The sequence below is a fragment of the Lissotriton vulgaris genome, chromosome 4_1 (genome assembly GCF_964263255.1).
Source record: "Lissotriton vulgaris chromosome 4_1, aLisVul1.2, whole genome shotgun sequence".
NCBI classification, from domain to species: domain Eukaryota; kingdom Metazoa; phylum Chordata; class Amphibia; order Caudata; family Salamandridae; genus Lissotriton; species Lissotriton vulgaris.
The window spans coordinates 1,949,302,191-1,949,329,651 of record NC_141691.1 but is presented as its reverse complement, the minus strand read 5'-3'; the positions used below and the strand labels follow the sequence as shown (position 1 = coordinate 1,949,329,651).

The 27,461-nt window shown below is 44.2% G+C and overlaps 1 protein-coding gene across 1 annotated transcript in view; it reads left to right on the top strand.

Moving 5' to 3' along the window:
- Positions 1 to 27,461, top strand: part of TRAPPC9 (trafficking protein particle complex subunit 9) — a 2,581,727-nt gene that overhangs the window by 103,694 nt on the left and 2,450,572 nt on the right. The window contains exons 3-7 of the mRNA XM_086966259.1: positions 11,644 to 11,789; positions 12,296 to 12,424; positions 13,544 to 13,570; positions 14,189 to 14,310; positions 17,455 to 17,580. Of these exons, the coding sequence (XP_086822385.1) occupies positions 11,644 to 11,789; positions 12,296 to 12,424; positions 13,544 to 13,570; positions 14,189 to 14,310; positions 17,455 to 17,580 (550 nt within the window). The remainder of the gene's footprint in view (positions 1 to 11,643; positions 11,790 to 12,295; positions 12,425 to 13,543; positions 13,571 to 14,188; positions 14,311 to 17,454; positions 17,581 to 27,461) is intronic.

Genomic DNA, 27,461 nt, shown 5'->3' with positions numbered 1-27,461 from the left:
CGTTATTTAAGATGATGTCCTTGCCCAGATTCCTGTATGCCCTGCAAAATACTCAAGACCCGGTCCCGACCAGATACTTTGGCGAAATCGAGAGCTTGCAACGTGCCCTGCTCTGGGCCGGCCGGCCACGCATTGCTATCACGAAGCTCATGCTCCCGTGGTATGATGGGGGAATAGCATTACCCGATGTGCGGAGATATTATTGGGCCTCCCAGTTGGCGGCCATTAATCATGGCCTATACGGACCGGTGGATAGTCCAGGGTACGCCATGGATCGGTGGCTCCTGGATGGCGGGAAATATCATAGGGCGCTGTATACGAGATCTCTTGATAGGCGGATGTCTGGGCCAACGAAAACCGCTTTGCACATCTGGAGAACGATCACAAAGGCACAGGGGTGGAAGGACAAACTTACAATGGCAACTCCACTTTATGACTCTGAGATTCTGGGTAAACTGTGGCACACTAAGGGGTTTGATAAGTGGGATATGATTGGGATCTCTAGGGTGGAGGACATGATGTTGCGTGGGGAGGTGAAGTCTTTTGCCCAACTACAGACGGAGTTCCAGCTGGGTGGAACGGAATATTTTCGGTACGCCCAGCTGCGACATGCACTCCTGTCCGCCAGGCCGGAGGGTGCGGCAATCCCCGAAAGTTCTCCCTTGGAAGACCGGGTACTGGACGGCCACATGCCGGACAGCGCTATCTCTCTGACATATAAAAAACTGATTAATGTCCGCACGGATCTTCTTCTGGGGGTGAGAGAGCAATGGGTACGGGACGGGATAGAGATCGACGACGAGGACTGGCAATGTGCTGTGTCATCCCCTAAGGAGGTCGCTATCCCCGCCCGTCTTCGATTGGTGCAACTAAAGATCCTGCACAGAGTCTACGTCACTGGCCCCAGATTAATACATATGGGACTTTCGGTTGACGGCCTCTGTCGGCGTGGCTGTGGTGCTCTCGCCACCTTTATGCACATTATTTGGGAATGCAGCGTGATAGCTTCCTACTGGAGGCGGGTGCACATGATCATGAGTGAGGTGACCGGGGTAGAAGTACACGCGGAGGCCCGGAGATGCTTCTTAAATATCTGGGGCCCAACAGATCGCAACACTGCTCAAACCCAGTGGGTAACCCTTGGGAACATGGTCGCAAAGCGGGTCATTGCACTGATGTGGGGAGCAACAACAGCCCCGAAAGTGGTACAGTGGAAGGCCAATATGGATTGGTGTATGTTCCGAGAGAAGACTGTGTATGTGGCCAGGGGTAAACCCAAAAAATGGCAGAAGTTGTGGGGGGCTTGGAACGAGTATAGGGGGGACATCTGCATACCACCGGAATCCGTTCCACTGGAAGAACACTTGTCCCCATAGCCATAAATCCAACTGACGGTTCTATATCCCTATTATCCTGTGCTTCCTCCCCCCATCGGTATCTATATTGTTTTGAATATAATTGTTATCATTGTGCCTAGCTGACTCCTCGATTTGGCCTCACTGCATAATGGGTTAGTTGCCTTCTTTCTTGGCGCTTGTTTTGGCGCCTCTTTCTGTACTTGTTCCTTCTTCTTATAAAATATAAAAAATTAAAAATTATAACCTTCACTCGTTCTGGGACCTTGCTTCTTGCACTCTGATTTGCTGCTTCTTGAATTGCTGCCTAGCCTCCGGGATGTAAGGCTGAATAGCTGTGTGCACTATTTGAAAATAAAGGTTTTAAAAATTTAAAAAAAATAAATAAAAAAAAAATAAAATAAAATAAAAAAAAGAATCCCTTTAGCTCGGTACTATACAATTGTCCAGAGGAATGTCACACTATTTAACATCGTCAACAACATCATCACAACTCCCTGGTGCACACATATCTCCCCCGGAAGGTGTTCCGAAGCCCCCATATTTGAGACCACTTCTTCGGGCATCCCCTTGAGACATAAATAGGTATCTCTGTCACCATACACCAATCCATGTCCCTGGCACAGTCGGCTATACACTGTGGGGTTGGGGCCCTCGGCAATCGTGCGATATTCTGCTTGGCTACCATGAAACCCAAAGTAGCCCAGATCTTCTCCTTAGCCGTAAGGTCAGAGGGGTCCCAAATGTTCAAGAAAATCAGTTTGATATTGCACTGTATCTGCTGCCCCATTACTTCCTCCATCATGAGAACCACCCCCTCCCAGAACTTGTGAATGTTCACACATTCCCAGATTGTATGGAAGAAGGTGCCCTCTTGGCTGCATTTTCGTGCACAGCCACTGTCTTGGGCGTAGCCCATATGGACCAACGAGGGTCCGGACAAATACGTCCTATGGAGGATTTTGAGCTGGACCAGTCGGAGTATGGAAGAGATGGCAACTTCACAAGGAGAAGCCACCGCGGCCCGCCACTCCTCATCCTCCAGGCCTGCGACGTCATGGTCCCATTTACCTCTAAGGCGGGTTAGGGGGTTGGTCATATTGTTAATAAGCTTCTTATATATGAGTGATATGGCTTTTTCTGGCAAGTCACCATCTAGGATCCTATCCTCTAGAGGGGAGGAATCAGGGAGGACCGTACCTTTGGGGAGAGCTGCGAGCAGTGGGTGTCTAATTTGGAAATACCGGAACTGTTCTGTGGTGGCCATTTCAAACTCTTGACCTAATTGTGAGAAGAGTATGACATTGCCCAATTTCCAAAGGTCCCCTATCTTGGAATTACCAATGATATCCCATTTGTCGAAGCCCAGGGAGCGCGACAGCCGACCCAGCTGGTCACAGTGCCAAAGCAGCGTAGTCTGAGTGAGCCTGCCTTCCCAAACCAAGCCTTTAGGATCGTCCTTACATACTTGCACAGCATGTTTGGTCGGGCCGGACAAGACGATGTTTCGGGATTTCGTGTACAGCCATCCCTCAAACCCGCCCCAAGGAGCAACACCCTGGAGCAATTCGAACCTACCAACCTGGAAGTAGTCGTCAACCTGTTATCTCTGTCAAAATCAGGTTCGCCTGGAGATCTGTGTCCCCCAAAAACCATGGCCCTTATTTCCTCCAGCTGCACCCCAGAGATTCTTAAATTTTTTAACAGATCCATCCAATCTGGCATCATCCTCACTGACTGGAAAGAGGCATATGTCAGGCCAATACTGAAAAAACCTACAGCTGACCCCCAAATGCTCAGTAATTAACGACCTATATCCCTTTTGCCTCTGTTGGCCAAACAATTAGAAAGCATCATAAACAGGCAATTGAGCGCATTTTTGGAATCAAACAAAATTCTGGATCCATCTCAGTCGGGATTCCGGCCATGCTTCAAGTCCGAGACTGCCATTCTTGCAGTAACGGACTCGCTGAGGCAGGTGCTAGATGCTGGGGGATCCACAGTTTTGATTTTGTTAGATCTCTACGCAGCATTTGATACCATTTGTCATTCTATGCTTGCGGACAGACTACACTCGTATGGTATTCGAGGCTCAGCCTTGACATGGCTTAATGATTTTCTGTCTGACAGATGGCAAAGGATTATGCTGGGTCCGTATCTTTCACAGAAACACGTTTGGACAAGGGCGTCCCCCAGGGCTCTTGCCTGAGTCCGACAATATTTTATGTCTATATGGCACCTTTAGCAAAAATCATCGAACCATTCGGATTCGAGATAATTTCTTACGCTGATGATACCCAGTTGATATTTTCACTGGGTATCGACTTGGAGGAGGAGAAATCCCGTTTTACAGCAGGCATGCTTGCAGTATCAAACTGGATGACAGCGAACTGCCTCCAATTAAATCCTATTAAGACTGAAATTATGCTCATGGGAAAAGCCTCGACGATCTGAACACCTGATTGGGGGACAGATAAGTTGGGTACTGCCCCCACCCCGACCCAAGCAGTAAAAAATATTGGAATAAAACTGGATCCAACGTTATCTATGAAGGACCATTTGGCAGCAACGTCTAGCTCCTGCTACTACAGTTTACGCCTATTACGCAGGATACTTCCCTGTCTGTCGACAGACCACCGGAGAACCTTGGTCCAAGCCAAGGTGATGAGTCGACTTGATTATGGAAACGCACTATTGGCGGAAATAGGAGAGGTATTGCTTGCTAAATTGCAGGTAATCCAAAATACAGCGGCCAGGATGATCCTAAATTGCCCCTCAGGCTCCCCCTCCGCACCTCTGCTGAGACAGCTACACTGGATTCCTATTAAGAAGCGATCCTTTTTCAAGATCTGCTGTCTTACCTTCAATGCCGTGGTTGGCAGAGGTCCTCTGTACCTTCAGAAGAAATGCTTGAAGCAAACCTCACGTTGTAACTTAAGGTCCAATTCTCTGGCCCTCTTAAAAATTCCTCGAATCCGTCTGAGCCGCACTGGTGGGAGATCCTTCTCGTACCTTTCTCCGCGGTACTGGAATCAGCTCCCTGTTGCTCTACGAAAATGTGCTACGTATGCCGCTTTTAGGAAACAATTGAAAACCTCTCTGTTCTAACTTACCTTCAATGTGACCGGTTATCTGTCCCAATTCTCTAGGGTAGCGCCGAGATGCCACCTGGTGAGTTGCGCGCCTTAGAAATTCACCTAACGTAACATAACACAGGGAGGAGCCAACGATCGATCCGAAATTCCGGGTCATGTATAAGTGCATTGATTAATGGCAGCAAGTTGTGAGTCCCAGTAGTATCTTTTCATGTCTGGGAGCCCAATACCCCCATCAAACCACCCCAGTGTGAGTTTATATGTGGCAATGTGGGGTGGTTAACCCTCCAATAGCAGATCTCGTACTGTGCCCTCCAGTTCCCTAAAGTATGACGCCGCAACCCGTAAGGGAGTATTGTGTAACACGTACAAGAGATGGGGGAGGGACATAATCTTGAATAGGGCTGCACGTCCCAGGAGAGTCAAGGGGAGCAACTTCCAGTGCAGGACGTCTGATTTAAGATGCGCTACGAAACAAGCTTTAATGGTACCACTGGCAAGGAAAACTCAGGTGACCGCCTCTACTCTCTCTAATTATCATCCCATCTCCATGTTGCTTGATTTGGTTAAAGTATTGGTAAGATTAATCAGTCATCAATTGACCCACTATCTGGAGAGCAATAATTTGTTAGATCCCTCTCAAACAGGATTTGGGGCTAGAAGTAGCACAGAGTCCACCTTATTGCTGTGATGAACAGTGTTAGATCCTCAGTAGACTAAGGCAAAGCTGCTGCACTAATTCTTTTAGATTTGTTGGCAGCTTTCGATATAGTATCTTACCAGCATTTGCTTCAAAGGATGCATGAAGGTGGGTTTCACTCTTCTACTTTGCAGTGGTTAGTTAATCCCTAAGCAATAGATACTTTGCGGTGCAGCTACCCTCTTTTCTATTAAGCCCTTGTAATCTTTATTGCGGGGTGCCTCCGGGATCTTTCTTAAGCCCTACTTATTTTAACCTCATGCGCGCTAGCGGAATTCCGCTCGCATGCTGAGATTTTGTAAATCGCATGTTACGTGACGAGCTGGGCTCGTCATCAGCGTGCGAGGAGGCTACGCCATGACGAGCCCAGCTCGTCATCAGCGTGGAAGGGGAAATAACTTTTTGGCACCCTTGGCAAGCGTTGTGAGGGCATGAGGCTTTAAGATTATTATGTTCGCTGATGATACCCAGCTGATTAGTTCCATTGATGAAAAGTAGGCAGAGACTCAGGCAAATCTGATTGATTGCCTCTCATAAGTGGCCGACTGGCTTCATTGTTTAAAACTTATTGGAGATAACACAGAAGTACTGCTCTAGGCAAGCTGACAAAGTCTGGAAGGAATTGTGGTGGGTAACTTTGCTAGACTCTGCTCTTGCGCCAAAAAAGGTAGTAAAAAATCTGGGATTTGTGATTGAGGAATCGCTATCCTTACAAGAACAAATAACTAGGGTATGTGGGACCAGTTCTGGCCTTTTACGTACGTTTTGGAAATTATTTCGGTGGAGTCCAATGGCATTGAGAAGGAATACCGTCCAAGCCTTATTTGAGTAGGCTAGACTACAAAAATGCACTGTTTGTGGGCATGCAGATTACCTGTTCACACTGCTCCAATATTAAGATTGTGGCAGCAAAATTGATTTGCAACAAAATGAACAGGAGCTCAGCCTGTCGCAATCAGTTGCACTGGATACCAGTTTGAAAAATACCACAGTTTAAGCTAATGTGCCGTACTCACAGAGCTCTCCATATAAGGGCCCTGCAATGTTAAAGAAAAAATTCACTTTTTTCAAGCCTGCTTGAAACCTTCCATCTTACAAACAAACTTTAATTGCTTGGAAAAGAATGAGAAATCCAAGATGTGTGACCGCACTTTCAACTTTCTGGTAGCAACACACTGGAAAAATCTTCCCCTGAATTTACGTACAATGCCAGATTTACTAGTATTTGGGAGACAACGGACGAACTAGTTGTACTCACTTTAAGGTCTTGATTGGAACCAGCAAAGTATGATCTAGTGTTGGGATATCCCCTTGGGGAAGAGGGTGTGCTTTATAACTACCAAAAACATACATGCATACATACACCGCAGAAAGGGCCAAGCCCAACAGCATGCGTTCCTGTGTTTCCCCTCTTTGTTGATCAGTCGGTTGTCAATGTCTGTGACCGAAACACGTTCTTATTCATTTCGTGTAGTGGCTTAATCACCATAGTCATCATTTTTTAATAAAATTCTATGAACAGAAAATTTGGTCCATGCATTTTCTCAGTTTGCAATTGTGTGTTTGGCTTTCCTATCTCCTCCTCGGTGACTTTGTCTTCCAGGAGGTCCTACTTTGTCCCTGTCAAGCACTTTGTGAGGCAGTCTTTAGCAACGTTTTCAAGGTCTGGTGGTGGCGGAATAGACCGTGAGCGGTAAAGGGCTTCAAAGTAATCAGGTGGGTAGACCGTTGGGTCCAGGCGTTTTCTCCGTTTGCAATTATGCAATTGCCTTTCCTATCTCCTCCTCAGTGAGTTCACCTTTCAGGGGGTCTTGCAGTATCCCCGGCAAGCACTTTGTGGGACAGTCTTTAGCAAAGTTGGCAAGGTCCAGCAGAGGCGGTGTGGATTGTGAGCAGTTAAAAACTTGAACATAATTAGCAAATGTTTCCACTATTTCTTGAGACACTTGTCACCTCTCTTCCCTTCTCCTCACCAGGTGCTTGAATTCCGGCTTACCAACCACACTAGTAGTTCCTCAGCCTTGTCCAGTAATTCATATAGTTGGTGTTTAAGTAGGTAGGTCAGTTTTAAATCGTGCATTAGGGTATTTATGTATTAATCCAATTTGGTAGCTAGTCTACGTGTGTCTGCCGTTTTAGGTCATGGCACATGTTCTGTTGTGTTTTATCTAGGACCCCGATCAATATTGTGACCTTATACCCCTATACGGCTATAATCAATTCATACCCCTATAATGGCATAAACGATCAGAGCCATATTTCAGAAACTCGTCTCTGCAGCTCATTACAGTACATGACACAGCAGAAGCCACTATCTTAGATTCCTAGATTACACACCGAGTTCTTTCAACAGATAAAACCCCCAGCAACCTGGGAAAGCCCCGCTTGCTTTGTTTTTATTAGTAATAGAACTCTAATGAGCACTGTAAGAACGACCAGTTCTTAGTGACATCTTTGACGTCTTATGTCCAAAAACGTACGTCAAACAAGGCACCTTTCAGGTATAAATAATACCAATGTTGCCTTAAGCAAATGCGATGGTGGTGGTGAATACAGGAGCAGAACAGCTGTCCATTGCAGAGCCCAGCAGATGCGAGAAGCCCACGGACGCTGCCCCTCCTCCTCCTTGACGCGCTGAGAAAGACGCTGTCTTTTCTCCTGCAGAGAAAATCCAGCTCCGGCGTTTCCAGCCTACCCTCGCGGGTAACTGGAATATCGAGTCCTGAGAGGAGATACCAGACCTCCAACATTTTATTCCAGAGGTACGTGTTGACTAAACCCTTAGAGAGAATTCTTGAAGCAAACCCTTGGCAAAACCAACTTAACTTAAACTGCTACTTACTTACTCCCTCCCATGTATTAGGCTTAGGTCAGGTACACCGGGGTAGGCGTAGTTAGAAGCACCATTTGAGGACGTTAGCTAAATGTATATATGGATGTATATATTTTACTCATTTTAACTATCGTATGGCTAAGAAACCATATCAATGCTTTTACAGTATTATTTCGCAATACTCCTTTTACTGTACGCACTTTTTATAATAACAAGTCTTGCAATTGTGGCAATTCATTTCTCTTGCATGAGAAGAAAGACTGTTCAATAAATAATTCCTTTTATTTAAAACGCCCGTCTCTCTATTCTCTGCATCCTGGTGAAAGTAATTCTTGCACAACTGACTGAGTGAAATAGCTGTCTATTGTTTCACACGACTCTAGAGATTGACTCTTATTCTAAGGAGCAAAGTTGTCATGTTAATGCGGTTGTTGGAAAACTGAATCCCTTCTTGTCTGAGCCAGGGAAGCTGATCACTTCCTATTCAGTCAAGAAAGTTTCCAGTGACCTCTGAGCTAGTTGGTACAAACCCAATTAAGTCTTACATAGTCAGTAGAGACCTAGAAGACCGCACTTCTACATCTACACTGCTGTTTATGTTATTCCAATTCGCAGGGCTATAGGGAAAATAGGAACTACACTACAGTTCCACTTCTAATTTCTTAAGGTCCAATTCTAGCTCCTTCATCCGTTTATCCCTCTTGCTTCTGTCCTACTTCTCCAAAGATGATTACCCCTCTAATGGTTGCCTTGTATGCCTCCCAGAGCATGTCCACTTCAATCAGTTAGTCACCCACTGTGGGGTTACCCAAGCACCATATCGCCACCCTCCAGTCTTCAGTAGTGCACCTCTGGTACGTGCCCAGTATCACCCTTAGCAGTGAGTGATCATCTACCCCTGCACCAGGTATTTTGCTTCCGTAAATAGATCTAAGGATGCGCAGGAGATAAAGAAGCAATCGATTCTTGAGTGGGAGTTATGCGCAGCCGAATAATTGGAATTACATTTTTCCTATCGGTGTAGTGTTCTGCATATGTTGGCCATACCCATTGCCTGTAGGAAACCCTTCCTCTTTCCCTGGTGTATTTCGGGTTGGATGATTGGATCCAGTCCTCTCTAGCTGTGGGTAGACTACCATGTTGAAATCCCCTCCCAGGATTGTCAGAGAATGGGGTAAGGTGACCAGTAGCCATGTCAGTGTCTGTCTGCAGGCTTGGGGGCATGCAAAAGCACATTAGCAATAGGCGAGTCTCCTTTCAATCCCCCATTACCACTGTGTATCTTCCACTGTTTTCTATCCATACATATGAGGGGTAAAAATGTACTGATTTCCTGATTATTATTGCCTCCCCCATGAAGACTGGCGTGAACCCTGAGTGGCATAGAACCCTTAATGCCCTCTTGGGTAATTAGTGAGCTATACAAATCAATCTAACATAACTCCCTGTAAATTCCCTCCCAATAAATTGTCATTTTTTTTCCAATGAGGCGTGTTTCCTGCAGGAAGACTACATACGATTTGGATTGTGTTAGAATCCTAGAGAGAAGTCACCTCTTAATTGTGCTCTGCAGCCCATTGATGTTTCTCATAAAGTTAGTGCTTGAGCAATGCTAACTTACACTTGATTGTATGTCTGTCACTACACAGTGGGCACATGGGATGGTCAGGTGTGTACTAGTGCATTGTCTTCTGTTTGCCAGTTGGGAACTGCCTACTGTGTGCCTGTTTTCCGGGGCCCAAGGGGAATCAGGCCGGGCTTGTTTGCAGATCGGTCCTTCCTCCAGCCAGGTTCACAAAGGCGCTGTCTGGCTCATGTGCCCCATCAGACTGTGCCTGTTGCATGCGGTCGGGGCTCCCTGCTCAGGCCGGGCCCGAGAGGAAGGAGGAAGGGGCATGTTTCCATACCATGTTTCCACCGAACTCCTCAGTCCCACAGGTATTGTCCGCTGCACCTCTCCCCTACCTCTCAGCTTTAGGTGGTTTAGCATTCCACCCCGCTGGGACCCTTAACCAGTGCCTGCCTGCCACGGCACATCAAACTGTGCACCGCCCCTCGCGACTCTCTCTTAGCAGCTCCCCGCAGTTTGTGAGTCTAGGGTGCTCCCCAGGTCTTTACTGGGTGCGCCGCTGTTTCCGAAGGGGATCCCGCTCACCAGCGTGTGTTTCTTCTCTGGGTAGTCGGTCAACTGCCTCTGTCTGAGCCTGTTGCAGACCGAACCTTCTAAGTCATGGACACGCTCACTGCAGCTCTCCCCACTCAAGTGGCTGCCGGCCTAGGCCTCCGTCATCGTCATCTGAGGAGCCCCCTTGCTCCGTTCCTCGTGACTGGATAGCCATCGAAGCAAAGGATATTGACGGATTGTGCGGGTCGTGTCGCGGAGCTCAGCTTGGCTCCTCTGCCATCTTAGCCTGCTCGACTTCTCCGCGACTGTTGGTCATCTTTCATATGGTCGCCACTAATATGATCTTGTCTGATGTGGTCACTATTACAACACTAATAATATTAGTAGCTCACGATGATTTTCACTGAACATAAGTCGCTCTAATATCCCAAAAGGTTGGAGACCCCTGGCCCAGACTTAACAGTGACTGAAGAGGTACTTTCAGTTACAAGCCAGATGTAATGGCACTGCCAGTGCTTGCAGTTTTGCTTTATTTGCTTATCAGCAGCATGGAAACTCTGGCCAGCATTGATTTTGTTTTGTTTTGCTCTCCAACCGCTATTCAACCTCTTGTAAATTAGTGTACATATAAAATGTAAATGTGCCCCACATATTATCTGTCAAAGAATATTGATATTGATCGAATGGAATGAAGCAAGTGAATTCTACATTTATCAGTATTAACGAATACCTGGAACACTGAAGTGAATTTTTGAGTCCAACAACTGAAGACTGTCCGTCTCCAAAACGGCATGGTTGGAAATCTCAAAGGTAGCTCAGAGAGACACAGGGATACAAATGTAGACACACCACCACCATCACACTACGTATGCTAATAATGATTATACCATGAGCAATTTTTACCTTGACCTGGTTGGCAATTATCCTGAAGGGTGATGGTGGAACTGTTATCATAGCATTGTCTCGTATTGTGGCTAAATTGAAATTGGCAGAAATGTTTATAATTTGAGAGATTGATTTTTTAGCAGGGGAGAAATATCCACTTTCAGCCTCAACAAAGGGAATTGTTGATAACCAGTGGTAGCCCTTGTACACTATCTGGATTTTATCTGGAGATGCGTTCAGGAGGGAAGACGGAATTTTCACTTCAACTCCATGAAGCATTCGGTTGAGCGTGACCTTATGAAACAAGGAAGAAATATATCGGTTGTGTAAAAAAACAGTTTGAGGCTAGAGGGAATTGTACGTGTGGGGTTGTGCTGCTGTGTTGCTTGTCTGATGTACTCTGAGATTGGATGGGAATTACAGCCTGGCTACTTGTCTCATTGACCCCCATGTTAATGCTTGAGAGGAAAGTTTTTTCCAAGCTGTACCTTTTATTGACAAATGCTAGTACATAAATATGTGGCCAAAGATGTCACCCATTTGTTCACAAACTGCCCTCATCTTGTGAAAATATTGTGGATTTTCTAGTGTGTTAAATCATGTGTTTTCCTGCAGCCAGGATGATTAATAGAATGTGTTTTGCTTTTCAGACATTATAAAAAGCGTTGCCAAGGTCGCATGCGGAAGCATGTTGGTGACCTGTGTCTCCAGGCGGGGATGCTGCAGGATGCCCTGGTACATTATCACATGGCTGTTGAGCTTCTGCGGGCTGTCAATGACTTTTTATGGCTTGGAGGTAATTTGGGGTGATAGAAATATTTTGGTCTATGTGACCAGTGCAGTACCCTACCCCAATTCCCCCATCCAGGTTTTTCATTTAAATATAGCGCTTTTTCAAGCAGTAGGCACTAACTTCTGCACCCAGCCTTCTTGCGTACATTATGCCCCTTATTTCCCTCGCATACTCAAAGTCTTTACTGCCAATTTATGGCCTTTATTCTGAGCAGACAGATTGGTCACCAAAGGCAGAAGGTGCCATTGCTTGTTCTAAAAGTGTTAGATGACCATCTCTTCTTGAACAGGGCTGAAAGAATTTGCGACTTCCTGGCTCTTAGATATGCTCAGTTTAGTCAATGCTTCCATGAGGCTAGATTTTCTTCCGATGCCATTTTCTTGAATGGTATTAATTGATAAAAATGTACTTTAGTAACATGTGATAATTTTTTTTCTGGAATTTATGTAGTATCACAATTCCTTTGACCTGAACTTCTGATTTCTTCCCTCATACTTCACCATCCTCAGCTGCCCTGGAAGGATTATGCTCTGTTTCGGTCATTTCACTCTACCCTGGTGGTACAGGTGGCAAAGCTGGAGCTAGAAATGCGTCAGGAGCCCCGGCCCCTGCAGAAGCCGGAAAGAGGCACAGACCAGGTACGTGCAGTATATTAGATTGATAATAAAGTATGTAAGCTTAGGCAAAACCAATTTGAGTTTTGTTTTTAGTCCCATGTCGAGTACTAAACATCTGCAAAATCTCTACTCGCCTCTGAGGCAGCTGAAATCTGTGTCAACATTTGGATTTGCATTAAACACCTACTATATTAGTCTCATTTTTCGAATCCATCTGTACTCTTTAAGTCTAAAGTTTGGAAACTGAGCCCTATAGACTAGTTGATCCATTTTCAAGTTTTTAACCTTAGTCTTCATGTCCTTCAACTTTCTATCCGATGCCTGACCCCCCACCCCAACAACACCATTTATTCTCTCTGGTCACAACCATACAGTGCCTCCCTGTCCCTGAACATCTCCAGTGCCTCTTCTCTAGTCATGTATTTCTATCGTCAAGCTCTCCACTATTGGTACAGCCTCCCCTAACATCACATTGACTACATCGCCCAATCCCATCAAAAAATGTCCATGACTTGAGCATTCAACTACCACTTTTCAAAATGAACCAGTCATGAACTTGGTCCATGTCCTGCAACAAATAAAAACTTTTGGACTATGTTGTCATGAAGTTGTGTGATGCCACCATCGGTACAGACCTCTGCACTGCTATTCTATGTGTTGATGAAAACTCGAGTTGATAATCGTCATTTCGTTCATGCATTTGCAGGTTACTAGATTCGTAATGTATTGGCGCACGGTTACTAGGAATGACCACAGAATAGACACTGATCATCAGCTCTTCGGTGAAAGATTGACATATTATTATGAATTGCCTCAAATTTTCTTCAGCCAAACATACATACAAGCGAGCTTGCAAGGACACATCGTTTGTCATAAAGCTAATATATGGTAAAGCCATTAGGTAATCACTAACAGCCTGTCAAGGGAAAATCATAGCCAAAGACAAATTAATTAAATGTTGCTAAAAAAAAGACTGTGCATCTTGCAGGCAAGGTCTCTGCGGTGACTTCTCCCGCATGCAGAGCAATATAGAACACAAACTTTATAAATAAATGAAATAAAGAATTTGTACATCATGTCTTTTTTATATGTGACTGTAACCTTGTGTAACATCAATAATCCGTTTGTTTCTTTTTCTAGGTGCTCAGGAAGTTCTCATTGATCCAGGTAATCATCAGTACAGTAATATGATTTAGTTGCAATGTTCCAAAATTGTGTTTTGCCCAAAATGGAGATTGAATGAATGAATACGATTTAGTAGAAATGTTCCAAAATTGTGTTTTGCCCAAAATGGAGATACTCAATGCTTGTGTCCCCATGGAAAGGAGCTTCCACCAGGTGTATTAAGTGGTTCAGTGCTCCCAAATTTTGCTGATTGTCTCTGATCTAAAGTGTTAGCCTTCGTCGCGGTGTAATAGCACCAGTGATTGGACTACATTTGTTCTATTAAATAGTCTGTGGTGCTTTAGGGATGATTCACATCATCATGGTAGCCTGCCTGAACCAGTATGGAGTAATCGATGGATTTCTGCCTCAGTGTTTGGAGCCTTGTTTGAAAGTGAACCCTAATCGACACATCACTGATAGAATCTAGGGATTGTCAGGTTAAAAGCCGCCTTCAGGCTTCTACCTTCATAAGTCAAGCTCAATGAGTGTGGTCTTCCTGTTTCCTAAGAGATTTCAGGATCTGTGTCACATCTTTGCAAAATAGAATCTGTATGAGTTATAAAATACCATTCAGTTGGGCCACTAGTGGGATTCTTAAAATGTGTTTTCCTTTCCTAGGTGCTCTGACGTCCAATGGAATTAATGCAGACACTAGCACCGAAATAGGGCGTGCAAAGAACTGCCTGAGCCCTGAAGATATCATTGATAAATACAAAGAGGCAATCTCCTACTACGGCAAGGTAAGACCAAGGACTGGCGAATGAAAGGGCAAATCCTGGCTTGTGTTCTCATTCTTTCATGCTATGATGCTTGGAATACAATACTTAAATTACTTGACATTTTGTCAAGAAAATAGAGCAAATGAGTGCTTTCTTTTATACTCTCACCTTTGCTGGTCTTCAATACTTTTCAAAAGCCTTTTGTCTATAAATATTGCCGCCCCCTTGCCCATAAACTCTTACCTGGAAGGAGCTGCTCTTCTCTTGTAGTATTTTAGTACAGATATTCACCATCTTCCTGAATAGTACACCTCATGTACCGATAAAGAATAGATATTAGAACTTTTCGGCTTTAAGATGTGCAGCATCCATTTTATTTTTAGTGTACTTGGAGTGCTTTCCTTTTTGAAGATGATGAAAGATTTAACCATTGGTGCTACTAGAGTATTGGGAGAATCCCTTTCCAGGGAGTAAGCATCACAAGCGAAACACACCCGTTTATTTGAGACTCTGTTTTGCCTTCTTAAATTACTGAACTCGGGCTGTGTCTTGAAACATGCAGATTAATAAATTGCTTCCCATATCAAGGAAGACATGACATGGGTAGCGCAGCGGGGTGTCTCTGTACCGCCTCAATGGTCACTATATCTATTCAAGTTGTAAGCTGGAAGACTGGTAGGGTCCACATTGCTGATTGGATCTAACACTTTATTACACACCATCTCAGAGTTGACGCGCTGGCGGGTGGGTGGGTGGCTATTGGGCAAGGGAGTTGGGGGCCGAACTGAGAATGAACCTGGTGCATGGGGCATTACGTTGGGAATGTATTGATTTGTGCTTCTATCATATAACGGCTATGGTTACTTTTCGGGGGGATGACTCCGGGACTTTCGAGATGGTTCCTTAATTGAGCCGCCGAGCAGAAGGGATTAATACTGGGGTTCGTCTTGATATCTATCGAGAATTTGTTGAATGTATAAATGCTCAGTCATTCTCATGTGGATTGATTGTGTTTGAAAACAATAAAAAGATTTAAAAAAAATAAAAAATCAAGGAAGAACGTGATTTAAACATTCGTAATCCCATGCAGATCATACACCTTTAGGGAAATGGAATTCAGGCTACCATGGAAAAGACAAAAAGCAACTTATCACACGTTTTATTCTCTGTTCAGAACTGAACTTTGTCGAGGCATGAACAGGTACCCAGTACCAATGAGATTAAAATGCAATGGGTAGGAAGAACGTGAATCCCTTAGAAAGATATCTGAAAGATGTTCTTTTCAGATGGCTTTACGGAAACTGCTTCCCACAAAGTCTTTAGGAAAAACCATATAATATATTTTGTTTGCGTGATGTCGATGCATCCTTGTATGCTGTTATACACTGCTGTCACACCTCACAAATGCACAACAGGAAATGTAACTTATTTCATGTAGAGCTCTCCCTAGGAAATGAACACTGAGTTCAACCAAATGCATGCTGTAAAACTGGCCCTGTGCGGGGAACTGAAAAGAAGTTCTGCTTAAGCTTGACCACTGGGGAATTCTTTCCCATGCTCTGCTGCTCATGGACCATAGAGACCTCTTGGATAGTTATTGTATTTTAGAGTTCCCTGTGGTGCATCAACCTGCAGGTGGTTACCTGGCATGCAGTTCAGTAATGGTAATCCTGTGCGGTTTACGAAAATTGCACTATGCAGTCATCTAAGCTTTTTCATAATTTTGAGACCGAAACAGTTGCAATCCTCAAATTTCATTGACCGCTAATGGATCATGTTTAGATACATATAGGCCCTGAGGTACAAATATCCAACCACAAACCACGCTGTGCAATTAGCTCACCAACTGGTTTGTAAATGGTAATGCAGTTTACGATGTGACTTATATATTAAAAGGTCATGTCACACATTGTACATTCTAGGGGGGGGGAAGGATGGATGCAAACCAACCTCCCAAACAAATATTAATAGGTAGCTCGCCATTAGGTGAACACTTGTGAATGGCTTCAAAAGCATGGTTGCTGGCCTGCAAGGGAAAGCAGACCATCATCCTTGTATTGGCTGTTCCAAACAGTAGACTTTTTGTTTTGAAGCAACCAGTGTTCATTATATGGATCAGTGCTGCTTTTACAAAATACATGTTCTACATTTGGGAATACACCAGGGAACCATGCAGTGGTTTGCTGGATCACGGCCTACTCCACCTGAGCCTAACGAACACAACTTACAAAAGGGTAAGCTTTCCCAGCAGGACAGTTTACCCTTTCCAAAACAGACCACCATCCCCTTTGAGGTATTGGTATTTAACTATTGGTTTATGACCGTAAATGTGGTCTCAAAGCATTAATACATTGCATTGCATCCCCCAAATAGGATGGGGTGTCCCTTTCATTGACAAATCCCCGTCTACAAGCCAGAAAGACTTTTCTGGGTCATAAAATTGGGTTGTACATGATCAAACGCTCTGATGTGGACACAGAGCCTGCTTTCTGTGTGATTCGCAAGTGTTGTGATTGCAAAGAATTATCTACATGAGGCTATTAGTTCAGTCTTTCATGTGAGATCTAATCACCAAATGAACAGTGCCACTCTGTATTACATGCAGACATTGGCTCACTTCTTGTTTAATACAGTTATTGTGACTAAGGCTGCCACTGTTCAGTTCTTGGGTGATGGCCGCAAATTATTGTTAAGAAATGTTTTGAAAAAACTCCTTTCTGAACCTCATTAGCTGAGGAAATAGTTTGCTCCAACCAACTATTTATAATCAGTAGGTTTCCATTGTAAATGTCGGACAAAAATGCAACTATGTCTGTATTAAATGTCTGGCTTTTGACAAGACTTTCACATTAAGGACAATTCCACCCGCTGCGGGTGATGAGAATGTCATGCTAGACTTCTCAAGAAGACATGAGGGCCAGTGACGTCAGTTGAACATGTTCAGTTTGAGATAAGTCTGGTTTCTGAAGGGTTTGATCTGTCCAAGACATATAGACCTAACCACCAGATGCCCATCAAACTATATCATTACTTGCTGAATTAGAGAAAAGGGGGAATTGAAGTCAAAATGTCTACTCTTTGTTTGCAATCAGAGATGTTACTTCTTCAGTAGTGAATAAGTCAATTTGCTGCATCTGTTACTATGTAACTTTTTTTATTCAACAGTACAAGAATGCTGGAGTGATCGAGCTGGAAGCGTGTGTTAAAGCCGTGAGGGTTCTAGCGATACAAAAGAGAAGCATGGAGGCTTCGGAGTTCCTGCAGAACGCAGTTTACATCAACCTCCGGCAGGTAAGTGGGCAACACATACCAGCCTTTCTCAAGCAGTGGAAGATCAACAACTCTCTTGGTTCAAGCGTGTCTCTCTTTAGTATGATCATACAATTCCTCAGGCCCTTTTCCATGTTATTGTAGTATCCCCTCTGTGTCACTCCTCACTCCTGCTCAGCAGGGAACCCATCCTTGAATGCTGGATGCATACATAAGGTAAATGGCAATTAGAACCTTTCCACCCTCATTTTTAATCTTTACAAAGTTTGATTTTGCAGAGCTTGAAACAAAAAGATACAAAAAGAATGTTTTAGTGAATTTTCTTTTGCACATACAAACCTTGATTTTAGGTACATACTTATGTAAGCAAAACTAACCCAGGAAGCTCTTGCCATTAGTTTTAAGCAGCTCATCAAGGTCTAAATTCATGCAGTTTCAAAGGTCTGGCTAGTTATTGTTTTTGGTGCATAGCTAGGTGTCCGTGAGACTCGTTCACAGGTGAGACAATAGCAAAGAACATTCGGTGGTTGTGCGCTCATGCACATATATCACTCGTGCAACATTTTTGGAAGCAAGTAGCATGCCTACAGTGTATTGTCAGTAAGTAGATGTGCAAAAGACATTTTAATTGGGTATTACAGAACTTAATGTTTATTTTAGACATCTTTTCTAATACTATGTATGTCAAGATGTTGTAAAAGTGATATGTATAAATCCACCAACCTTAATGAGTTAAAGGGATTTAAGCTATATCCCTTTGAGAGACAGACATGAATGATGCCTCTGGTCCTTGTGTACAGTCGCCCCTGTAGTCCAGGGAAGAGCAGGCAGGGGGCGCAGCGAGCATGCATGTGTAAAACGTGTCCATGAGTGGAAATGATACAACCCTGCCAAGTCTTACTCATTGAGGGTTAGAGAAACTCATTCTTTGCACGTGCATGCATTAACGCAACAGTTCAGATGTCTCATTGAAATTCGAGAAGTATGTGTTCTTTAAAAATAATGTTTTTCGGTCCTTGAACGTTTTCTTCCTCGCAGTGGTGCAGATAGTCAAACAAAAAAAAGTTTACATCCGTGTGTCTGATAGGCAGGGCCACTGGAATTATGTAAAACACATAAGATGATGGACGGAATGTTGCACAATGGCAAAACATTCACCCCCAGTCACAGATCTGGGTTTAATCCATCGTTATTTTGCTCACCAAGCCACCCCAGTACAGATATGGCCATATGCAAATCAGTCTTGGCCCTGTGCCTCATAGGAACAGTCCAGCACCACAACCCCAGCTGCGGATAACAGCTGGCCGAGACCAGAACCAGGTAAGCCTGACTGCCCACCTCTTAAGGCAGGGAACCAATCTACTGCCATCTCTTGCATAGCAGCAGGCGCCGCTTCTTCGTGCTCTCTCTCGCCTCAGCCCTCAACTGAGCCTGCATAGCTGGACAATGGGAACAGCCCCCTACTTGGTGATTACCAGCAGTGTCGGTGCTGGTGTGTTACGATTGGACTGGTAGGCGGGCCCGACACCTCAATGAGAGAAGATATGGCTCGAAAAGATCCAAAACCGCGTACGCCGCCTTTCAATGCTATAACAGAAAAGTCAATGCCATCTTGTGCTGAGATTGCTGCCTCCGGGCTAGCTGGGGAAGTGGTGCTGTCGAGTGCTCAAGTGCTTCTGACAGAACTGTGTAGTGGCTTCAAAGCGCTAGATGGTAGATTTGATGCACTCAACAAAAGATTAGACAAGATGCATGAGTACCTGGACAGCCACGAGAAGACATTAGATGTGGCAGAGAGCAGAGTGGCAGACCTGGAGGATGGGGCGGCTCAAATGGCAAAAAGGGTGGAAAAACTTGATAAAAGTCCGGACGCTAGCTATGAAGAGCAAAGACTTGGAAGCGAGGGGCAGGAGAAATAATATACACATCCTTGTGGTACCAGAGTCCACAAACAACAGACGCATGGACCAGTTTCTCGAGTGGTTGCTGACTGAACTGTTCAGCGTAGAATCCTTCACTTTTACATTCGTGGTGGGACGCGCTCATCGGGCTTTGGGACCGTATCCTAATCCAGACCTTCCGCCCCGGCCAATCATTGCTAGATTAAACTTCAGAGACTGTGACACCGCCCTGAGATTGGCGAGGTAAAAAGGTCCATTAACTTGGCAAGGATCTCCATTATTCTTAATCCCAGACTTCACCATAGTAGTGCAGTAGGCACGACGAAAGTACGCAGGTGTGAAGGCAACACTACGCAGTCTTGGTTTACGCTAAGGAATGATCTACCCGGCTCGGCTGCGGGTGGATGCCAACAGGAAAGTGATTGATAACTCATGGTTGCCTACTACGTCAGAACCATTAGTAAAGCGCAAATTGCAATGGTATGGACTATATACATTTGGGGATACTTTCCCAGGGGTCACATATTTTCACGCACCGCGGGCACCTATTTTGTAGATGCCCCACATCTAGACCATTTCGTATTAGCCAGACTCCAGAATATACTATGGGCCGTATGCCTTCTTATCCACTGGAGTCTGACACCTTCACGCTGCTTATATCAGAGAGTGAGGAGGACAGACTAATCTCGAAACTGTATAGTGCTGTCTGGAGTTAATGCCCATGCAAGACGCCAAAGTAGGAACTATATGGGAAACAGACCTGGGACACTCACTCACAGATTAGATGTGGCAGGAATGCTGCACATTCACCTGCACAGTGTCCTGCAATCACAGACATAAACTTTTAAATTACAAATACTTACATAGGATCTATATGACACGGGTAAAGATGGCACGCATAGAACCGTCCCGCATGGCACAATGCCCTAAATACCAGGTCCAGGCAGCAGACTTTATTCACATGATGCAAGCATGCAGTAGGATTTTTTTTTTCAAATATTTTTATTGATATTTGAGTTGCAAGTTTAAACAGATTATAACATAATTCCTTCCTGAGATTATACCAAGATACATGTTATACAGCTAATTCAAAAGAGGATAAAGCAAAACAATTCAGAATATCAAAAAACAGATAATACATGACTAACCAGTATAGAAAGTTCATTATATCATTACTTCATCAGTCCATTTCTGAATTGGTGACCAAATTTTTAACCCAAGTTGTTTCTTTTTTTTCCCCTTGGTAGCATATATTGCTGATTCAAGTTTATATCTAGCAAGGAGACGTCCCCTCCATGTATAGAAAGATGGTGAATCTATACTAATCCAGTCCTGAGATATGCATGCACGGAATTCAGCCATCATAATGAATAATAAGTTCGTTTGTTCCATATCTTTTGAATCTTTAGAAACACCAAATAATATAAGTTCAGGTGACAAAACAATATTTTTACAAAGAATGTGTTCTATAAATTTCTGAACATCACAAATTAATCCATTAAGCTTTACACACGAGAAAAACATATGTAGAGTATCGGCCCCTCTTAAATTACAGCGATTGCATTTGATTCCTGTAATGCTCCCCCATTTCAAAACTTTTGCCGGCGTATAATATAGATCACACAAGATCATGTAATGTTGAGTGCGATTACGCCCAGAAAATAAAATAGAGGTGGCCATTTTGATTGATTCTTCCAAGAGTACATCCTTTGTACCTAATTTGTCTTCCCATTTGTCCCTCAACTTATTAAGGTCATCCACAAGGTAAGTCATTAAAGTATTATAGTAGAACCCAATTCTTCTTTTATTATTTAGAGTATCTATAAGTAAGATTGGGGTTAAATCTTGTCTTTCTATATTGGAAGGTGAATTTAAAAAACTATGAATCTGTAAGAATTTGAAATAATCACAAGAAGGAATTTTAAAGTTACTTTGTAGTTCACTGAAAGAAAATAAAGTTTCAGAATTATTATATAGATCAGAAAGAGCGGTAATCCCCTTATCGTTCCATTTTTTCATCACTTGGTCTCTAAATATAGTGGGAAAACAGTGACTTGAGTTTAGTGGCGTATATCTAGTGATTTTTCTAATTCCCACCACTTTTTTAATAATTCGCCAAGCTTTATATGCTGCAAGCAATATCTTAAATTTTGTTTTTTTATAATAGCTTGGCTCAATGAATTTTAACAGATGATAGTTCGCATCAGTACCTACTACCATTTCATAGATATTTGGATATTGTGCCCAAATAATAGGTATTTTATTGCCCACAATTAAGGGAAACATATATTGAAGTGCGGCAGCTAAATAATAAAATAGAAAATGAGGTGCGGCCCATCCCCCCCTATCTTTCGGTATAATCAGCTTCTTATATGCTCTTCTAATGCCTTTATAGCCCCACAAGAATCTTATTGCGGTTCTTTCAATTTCTTGAAAAAAACTTAAAGGAAATTCCAAGGGGATTGTTCTAAATAAGTAAATAAATTTCGGCAATATAAGCATCTTTAAAACATTGTTTCTACCATGAAGAGATAAATGTAAATGGTTTATTATTTCCAAAGTTGATTTAGCCTAAGCATGCAGTAGGATAGCAGAATATTGGGAATAAAATTTTCGTGCACTACAACACATGACTAGTTTACAGATTCGGCAGTCTCCTTTACTGGCCCTGTTGAGGGTATGCTGCGGACATCCCCAAGGCGATGCGCAGGTATGTTGGAATTGCATTTCTCATGGCAAAGAGAGAGTTGGCCATATACTGGGGTTAGTAAAGCCCTCCAATGGTTGCACAATGGCTTAAAAAAAAGTTTGACATACTGTGATACCAATAGTGAACTAAATGCCAAACTGCAACCCCCCTACGTCAAGACCAGAGACATTTGGCAACCTCTGAGAGACTATTTGCGTAGCAGGTCTTGTGAGGAGGGTGTCTAGTAATCACGGTGGAACATGGGATCAAAGGTGGGAGGGGCAATGATGCACGTAAATGCAAGGGGTGGGAAATGTAATGCAAGAATAGATGAGCACATCAGATTTATCTTAATGTTGGGAATCTGATTAAGAGTTGCATTGTATGTTACCTATTACGACAACTGAATGCGCTGTTACGCAATATGGCAACTATTGTTGCGAGCATCATACTGCTGACATCACTGTAGAAGGGAGAGAATACTGTTGAACTGTCTATGTAACGTTAAGAGCTGTAAAACACTAAACAAAATGTTTTTTAAAAAAAATCCCATGCTGCAGCTGGTTCTGTGTAGAATTGTTCCTGATCACCTCTAAATCCTCAACCTTGCCGGAAACAACAAAAAGCAGAGCATCCCAGTTTGTGCAGCTTCCTCTTAACTGTAAGGAACAAGGCCCTCTGGGTATGGACCTGGAGCGTGAAGTCTGGGTACATTTTCAACCACAAAGGTGCCATGATTAAGGGTCCATGATTATGGGCCTGATGCAACAGATGGTCTCTGTAACGAAAATATAGAAGGTGGTCCACTATAGTGAGGTGGATTTGTAGGCACCCCATAGGCCTGTTCCAGGGCACAGAACTTAGGTCACCACCTCCTGGAGCCAAGTTTCCAGTTAGCCCAGCATAGAGCCACCCTCAATTCCCTCCGATAGCCCCAGAACCTGGATGTTGTTCTGGCAGGCTCTCCCCTCTTGGTCATTCAGCCTAGCAGCCAACCTTTGTGTATGGGCCTTTAGTTCTCTGAGGCGATGTTACTTGTTTTAGGCTGCAGGTGCTAACGTCTGCAGAGAGACCTCTAAAGTGGTGACCCTCTCAGATAATTTTCTGGACTCCTCTCGGATTTGACCCAGTTCCACTGCAATGAAATATATCTGACCCTCCAGACAGCCCCCAGGAGCATCGATTACGGGCAGGAATTTGTCGAAATTACTGTCAGTGTGAGTGGTATCAATCGCGCCCTGCTTGATCCACCTTTTGGAGGTGCCGGACAACATAGCCTCCCTGGCTCGCTGAGTGCGACCCATGGCAGCTCTGGACACACAGGGGGCAACTGCAAGAGAATGACTGCAGTGATAGTCAACAGTATCAGGGCCCTGAGATATTGGCCAACCAGTCACAATCATCCAACAGAGGATCTTCAATGGCAGTGGTAGTGAGGGAAGCCCCAGCAGCAACACGTGGAGGCTGGGGTTAGCTAAGGAGTTGTCTACTATCCAGTTTCCCAAGACCTCAGGTGACTGGTTTATCCTCTCTACCCAGACACCAGTAGTGCAATGCGAGAGAGCGGGGTATGAGCTGAAGAAGAAAGAACCTTTCAAGCAAAAAGTGTTCAGAGGGACGTGAGTAGGGATCGTAAGAGGGCTGTGCCCCTCTTCTTCCCGGCCCTCGCCATTGTTACGGGCTGCCATCTTGAGAGCGTCAGGCGCCGCAGCGGAGCAGGTTCCGTCATCTCCCACAGCAATCAATCAATCAATTATTTGTAGAGCGCACTAATCACCCATGAGGGTCGCAAGGCACTGAGCGGGGGTGGGGATGCAGCTACTACTCGAACAGCCAGGTCTTGAGAAGTCTCCTGAAGGTCAGCAGGTCCTGGGTCTGTCGCAGCTGTGTGGGGAGGGTGTTCCATGTCTTGGCAGCGAGGTAGGAGAAGGATCTGCCGCCGATGGAGGTCCTGTGGATGCGTGGGACAGTGGCAAGGGTGAGATTGACGGAGCAAAGCTGGATTTTTGGGGTGTAGAAGGTGAGACGCTTGTTGAGGTATGCTGGTCCGGCGTTATGTAGTGCTTTGTGGGCGTGGGTGAGGAGCTTGAAGGTGATCCTCTTCTTGACTGGGAGCCAGTGCATGTCTTTCAGGGGGGCAGTGATGTGGGGTGGCGTAGAAGGTCGAGGATGAGGCGTGTGGTGGCGTTTTGTTTGTGTTGGAGCCTCTTCTGGAGTCTGATTGTGGTCCCTGCGTAGAGGGCGTTGCAGTAGTCTAGTCTGCTGCTTACGAGGGCATGTGTGACCGTCCTGCTTGTTCCGGTGCGGATCCATCTGTAGATCTTGCAGAGCATGCGGAGGGTGTTGAAGCAGGAGGAGGAGAAGATGGCATTGACTTGCTGGGTCATTGAGAGCGATGAGTCCAGAATACTGGCCAGTCCTCTGCAGGCCCTGCTGTGTTCACAGCAGACTAGGGGCATGCCGCTGGGCCTAGCAGGCGTGTGCTGTTGCTTCAAGAGGCAGGGAGTTCACAGTCAGCAAGAAACTCGCACCATCCACATCCTCATGGCATGGCGGGTAGCTCCGCCTCACCAAACTAAGCAAAACCAAAGGGGATGATGGACGGAGTGTTGAACAATGCAAGCACTCATCCCCAGTCAACCGATCTGGGTTTATTCCATCATCATTCCTTAGCTCACTTCGCCACCTCAGTTCAGACACAGCCATATGCAAATCAGTCTGACCCTGTGCCTCATGGGAACAGTCTAGCCCGAACTGCCAAGCAGTGTCTTCCCTGGACCGGAACAAGCATCCTGGGACTGGTTTCGGGTTCATAACCCTCATCAGCCAGGCTATCTTGAATCCAGTGGCAAAGTGAGCAAGAAACAATTGATGGACAGAATGCTGGACAATGCAAGCATTCACCCCAGTCACAAGGATCTGGGTTTAATCCATCATTCTTTTGCTCACCAGTTTGGGCTGGACTGTTCCCATTGGGCGCAGAGTCAAGACTGATTTGCATATGGCATTGTTCTGCATTCTGTCCATCAATAGTTCTTTTTGAATTTGTCACCAACCTAAAACACAGTTGTAGGGGATAGGTAGCTACATATGCTGCACATGAGATTCAAAGAGGCAGCTTAATTTGTCTTTTGGAGACGTGGGTAAGGACGAGATGCAGGGAAGGACTAGCCATGGTAGCAGTTGCAGAGACACTTCTATGAACCTGGGGAAAGCTAATCTCAGTGCCCTATAGTTGTGACTGAGTTTCCGTGCGCTGCCAGCACTGTTAATTTAATTACCTGGAAGCACACAGAGTGTCGAGGCATCATAATGTATGGCACATCAAGGTCAGAAACATTATTATTGGATAGCACCATCTGGAGGTTTTATTTCCTTGCTCACATTACTTTTCTCCTTGCCTTTTTGTGGTGTCTGTGGCTATATTAGTGATGTGAAGGTTAAATAAGAAATAAATAGGGTTAATTTCATGTTTAAGTCCACTTGGTACTTAACCTGAGGGCAGGTCATTCTGATATGCAACTCAAATCCGGTGTCAATTAAATGTGTAATCGAGCTCACACAGAAAAAAAACAGATCTGTTTAATTATGTAAACGAGGTATGACATTGCTCATAATGTTTTTTTCTCGTGTTTTAAACCACATCAAATTCTAAATGTTACTTTGCGCTTAACTTGAGCCGGTGGTTGCCGGTGCTCGGCTCCAGCACTTGATTCTTAGCATCGGCATTTGTGACAGTCTGCCACATGTTTATGTTTGTGAGATTCATAGAGCTCATGGCTGCCCAGGGGCTTCCCAGCGCTACCGAGAGAGGGCACAGTGTAGAGACTTAGTGTAGAGAAGTGAGCTTAGGGAAAAAACCACATCTTGAGTTTTTTCCTGAAACTCCTCTCATCTCTGGTCAGCCTCAGTTCCTGGGTCATAGAATTCCATAACTTTAGAGTAAGGTGTGAGAGGGATCTCCCTCCCCCTCTACATCTCTTTATCCTTAAGGTGTTCAAAAGGTGATCGGATGAGGACCTCAGAGATCTTTTGGGGACCTATGGGGTGACCATGGTTTTTAACAGGGCTGGGCCCTTGTCAGACATTGCTCTCAGTGGCGTAGCTAGAGCTTCTGGCGCCTGGGGCTAACCCTCAGATTGCCGCCCATGGCCAATAAAGGGGGGGGGAGGGGGCTGCGGAAAAAAAGGACGCATTTGCTCCAGAGCCCCCAATGAAGTCAACCGTGTAGCTTGGCTCTATCGCGCCAAAAACCTCGAGCTTGTTATTGATATATAGAAGTTCATTTCACACAAGGCCTTGTGACTTGGAGAAATCGCACACTGCTTTTGTGTTCTGACATTCTTGGCATGCTTTACGTCATAATGTTAGACATACTCCATTATTCCATACGTTACCATGTATTTTTAACCATATTAACCTTATTCCTCATTACCACATTCAGTACCTTCCAGCCTGGGTTGTGACCCCCTAGCTATGTGCGTGCCCATCCAAGAATGTATTTCTATCCAAACAAAACCATTTAATAACATTAAGATAATTAAAGACTGGAGGTAAAAATAATGTAACATATAAAATGCAGTTTGAATGCAGCTCCTTGATGGGGAGTACGAATGTAATTGTGCTATTAGGATTGTAACGTATGAACTGCAAGTAACAAAAAGAGCTCTGTGACAAAATCCAGCAATTCACTGAGATAGCCACGTAAAAATGAAGTTTAGTGAACTGCATGGTACACATTCTTTGCGGCAGGCACATGAACCCTTTGCGTTGCTTCATGATCAGTGAGATCTGCAACTGGACAAAATGCTGATCTCCCTCCAGCAGGTTGTGAGACAAAACAAGGACCCCCTGATGCAGTTCAATTTCCTGGGTCAGGGCAAATTGTATATGTGAGTAAAAACCCAGGCAAATTATAAAAAACAACTAACACATAAAGAGTGGGTAGACCGCAAAAAGAAAAATTACATACCACTACTATTTGTACATATCAAATTACAAATTTAATACACGTTTGAATTACATTCAATAAAAAATTGATACATTATTTTACACAAAAAGATAAAAAAGCATTATAGCATATGCATAACTTCAATCATAAAGATAATCCTTTTTTTAAAATTTGTTAGATGGATTCCTGTCTCCTGTCTACGCGTTTCGACACTGTAAAAGTGCCTTCCTCAGGACTGTACCATCGTGCTGTAAAAAACATTTAAAAAAAGATTTTTTACTATATTGTATTTCTATGTACAAATTAAATAGTGTTATAACTGTGCAACATGTGCTAGTTGTTTATATCATCATAGATTGAT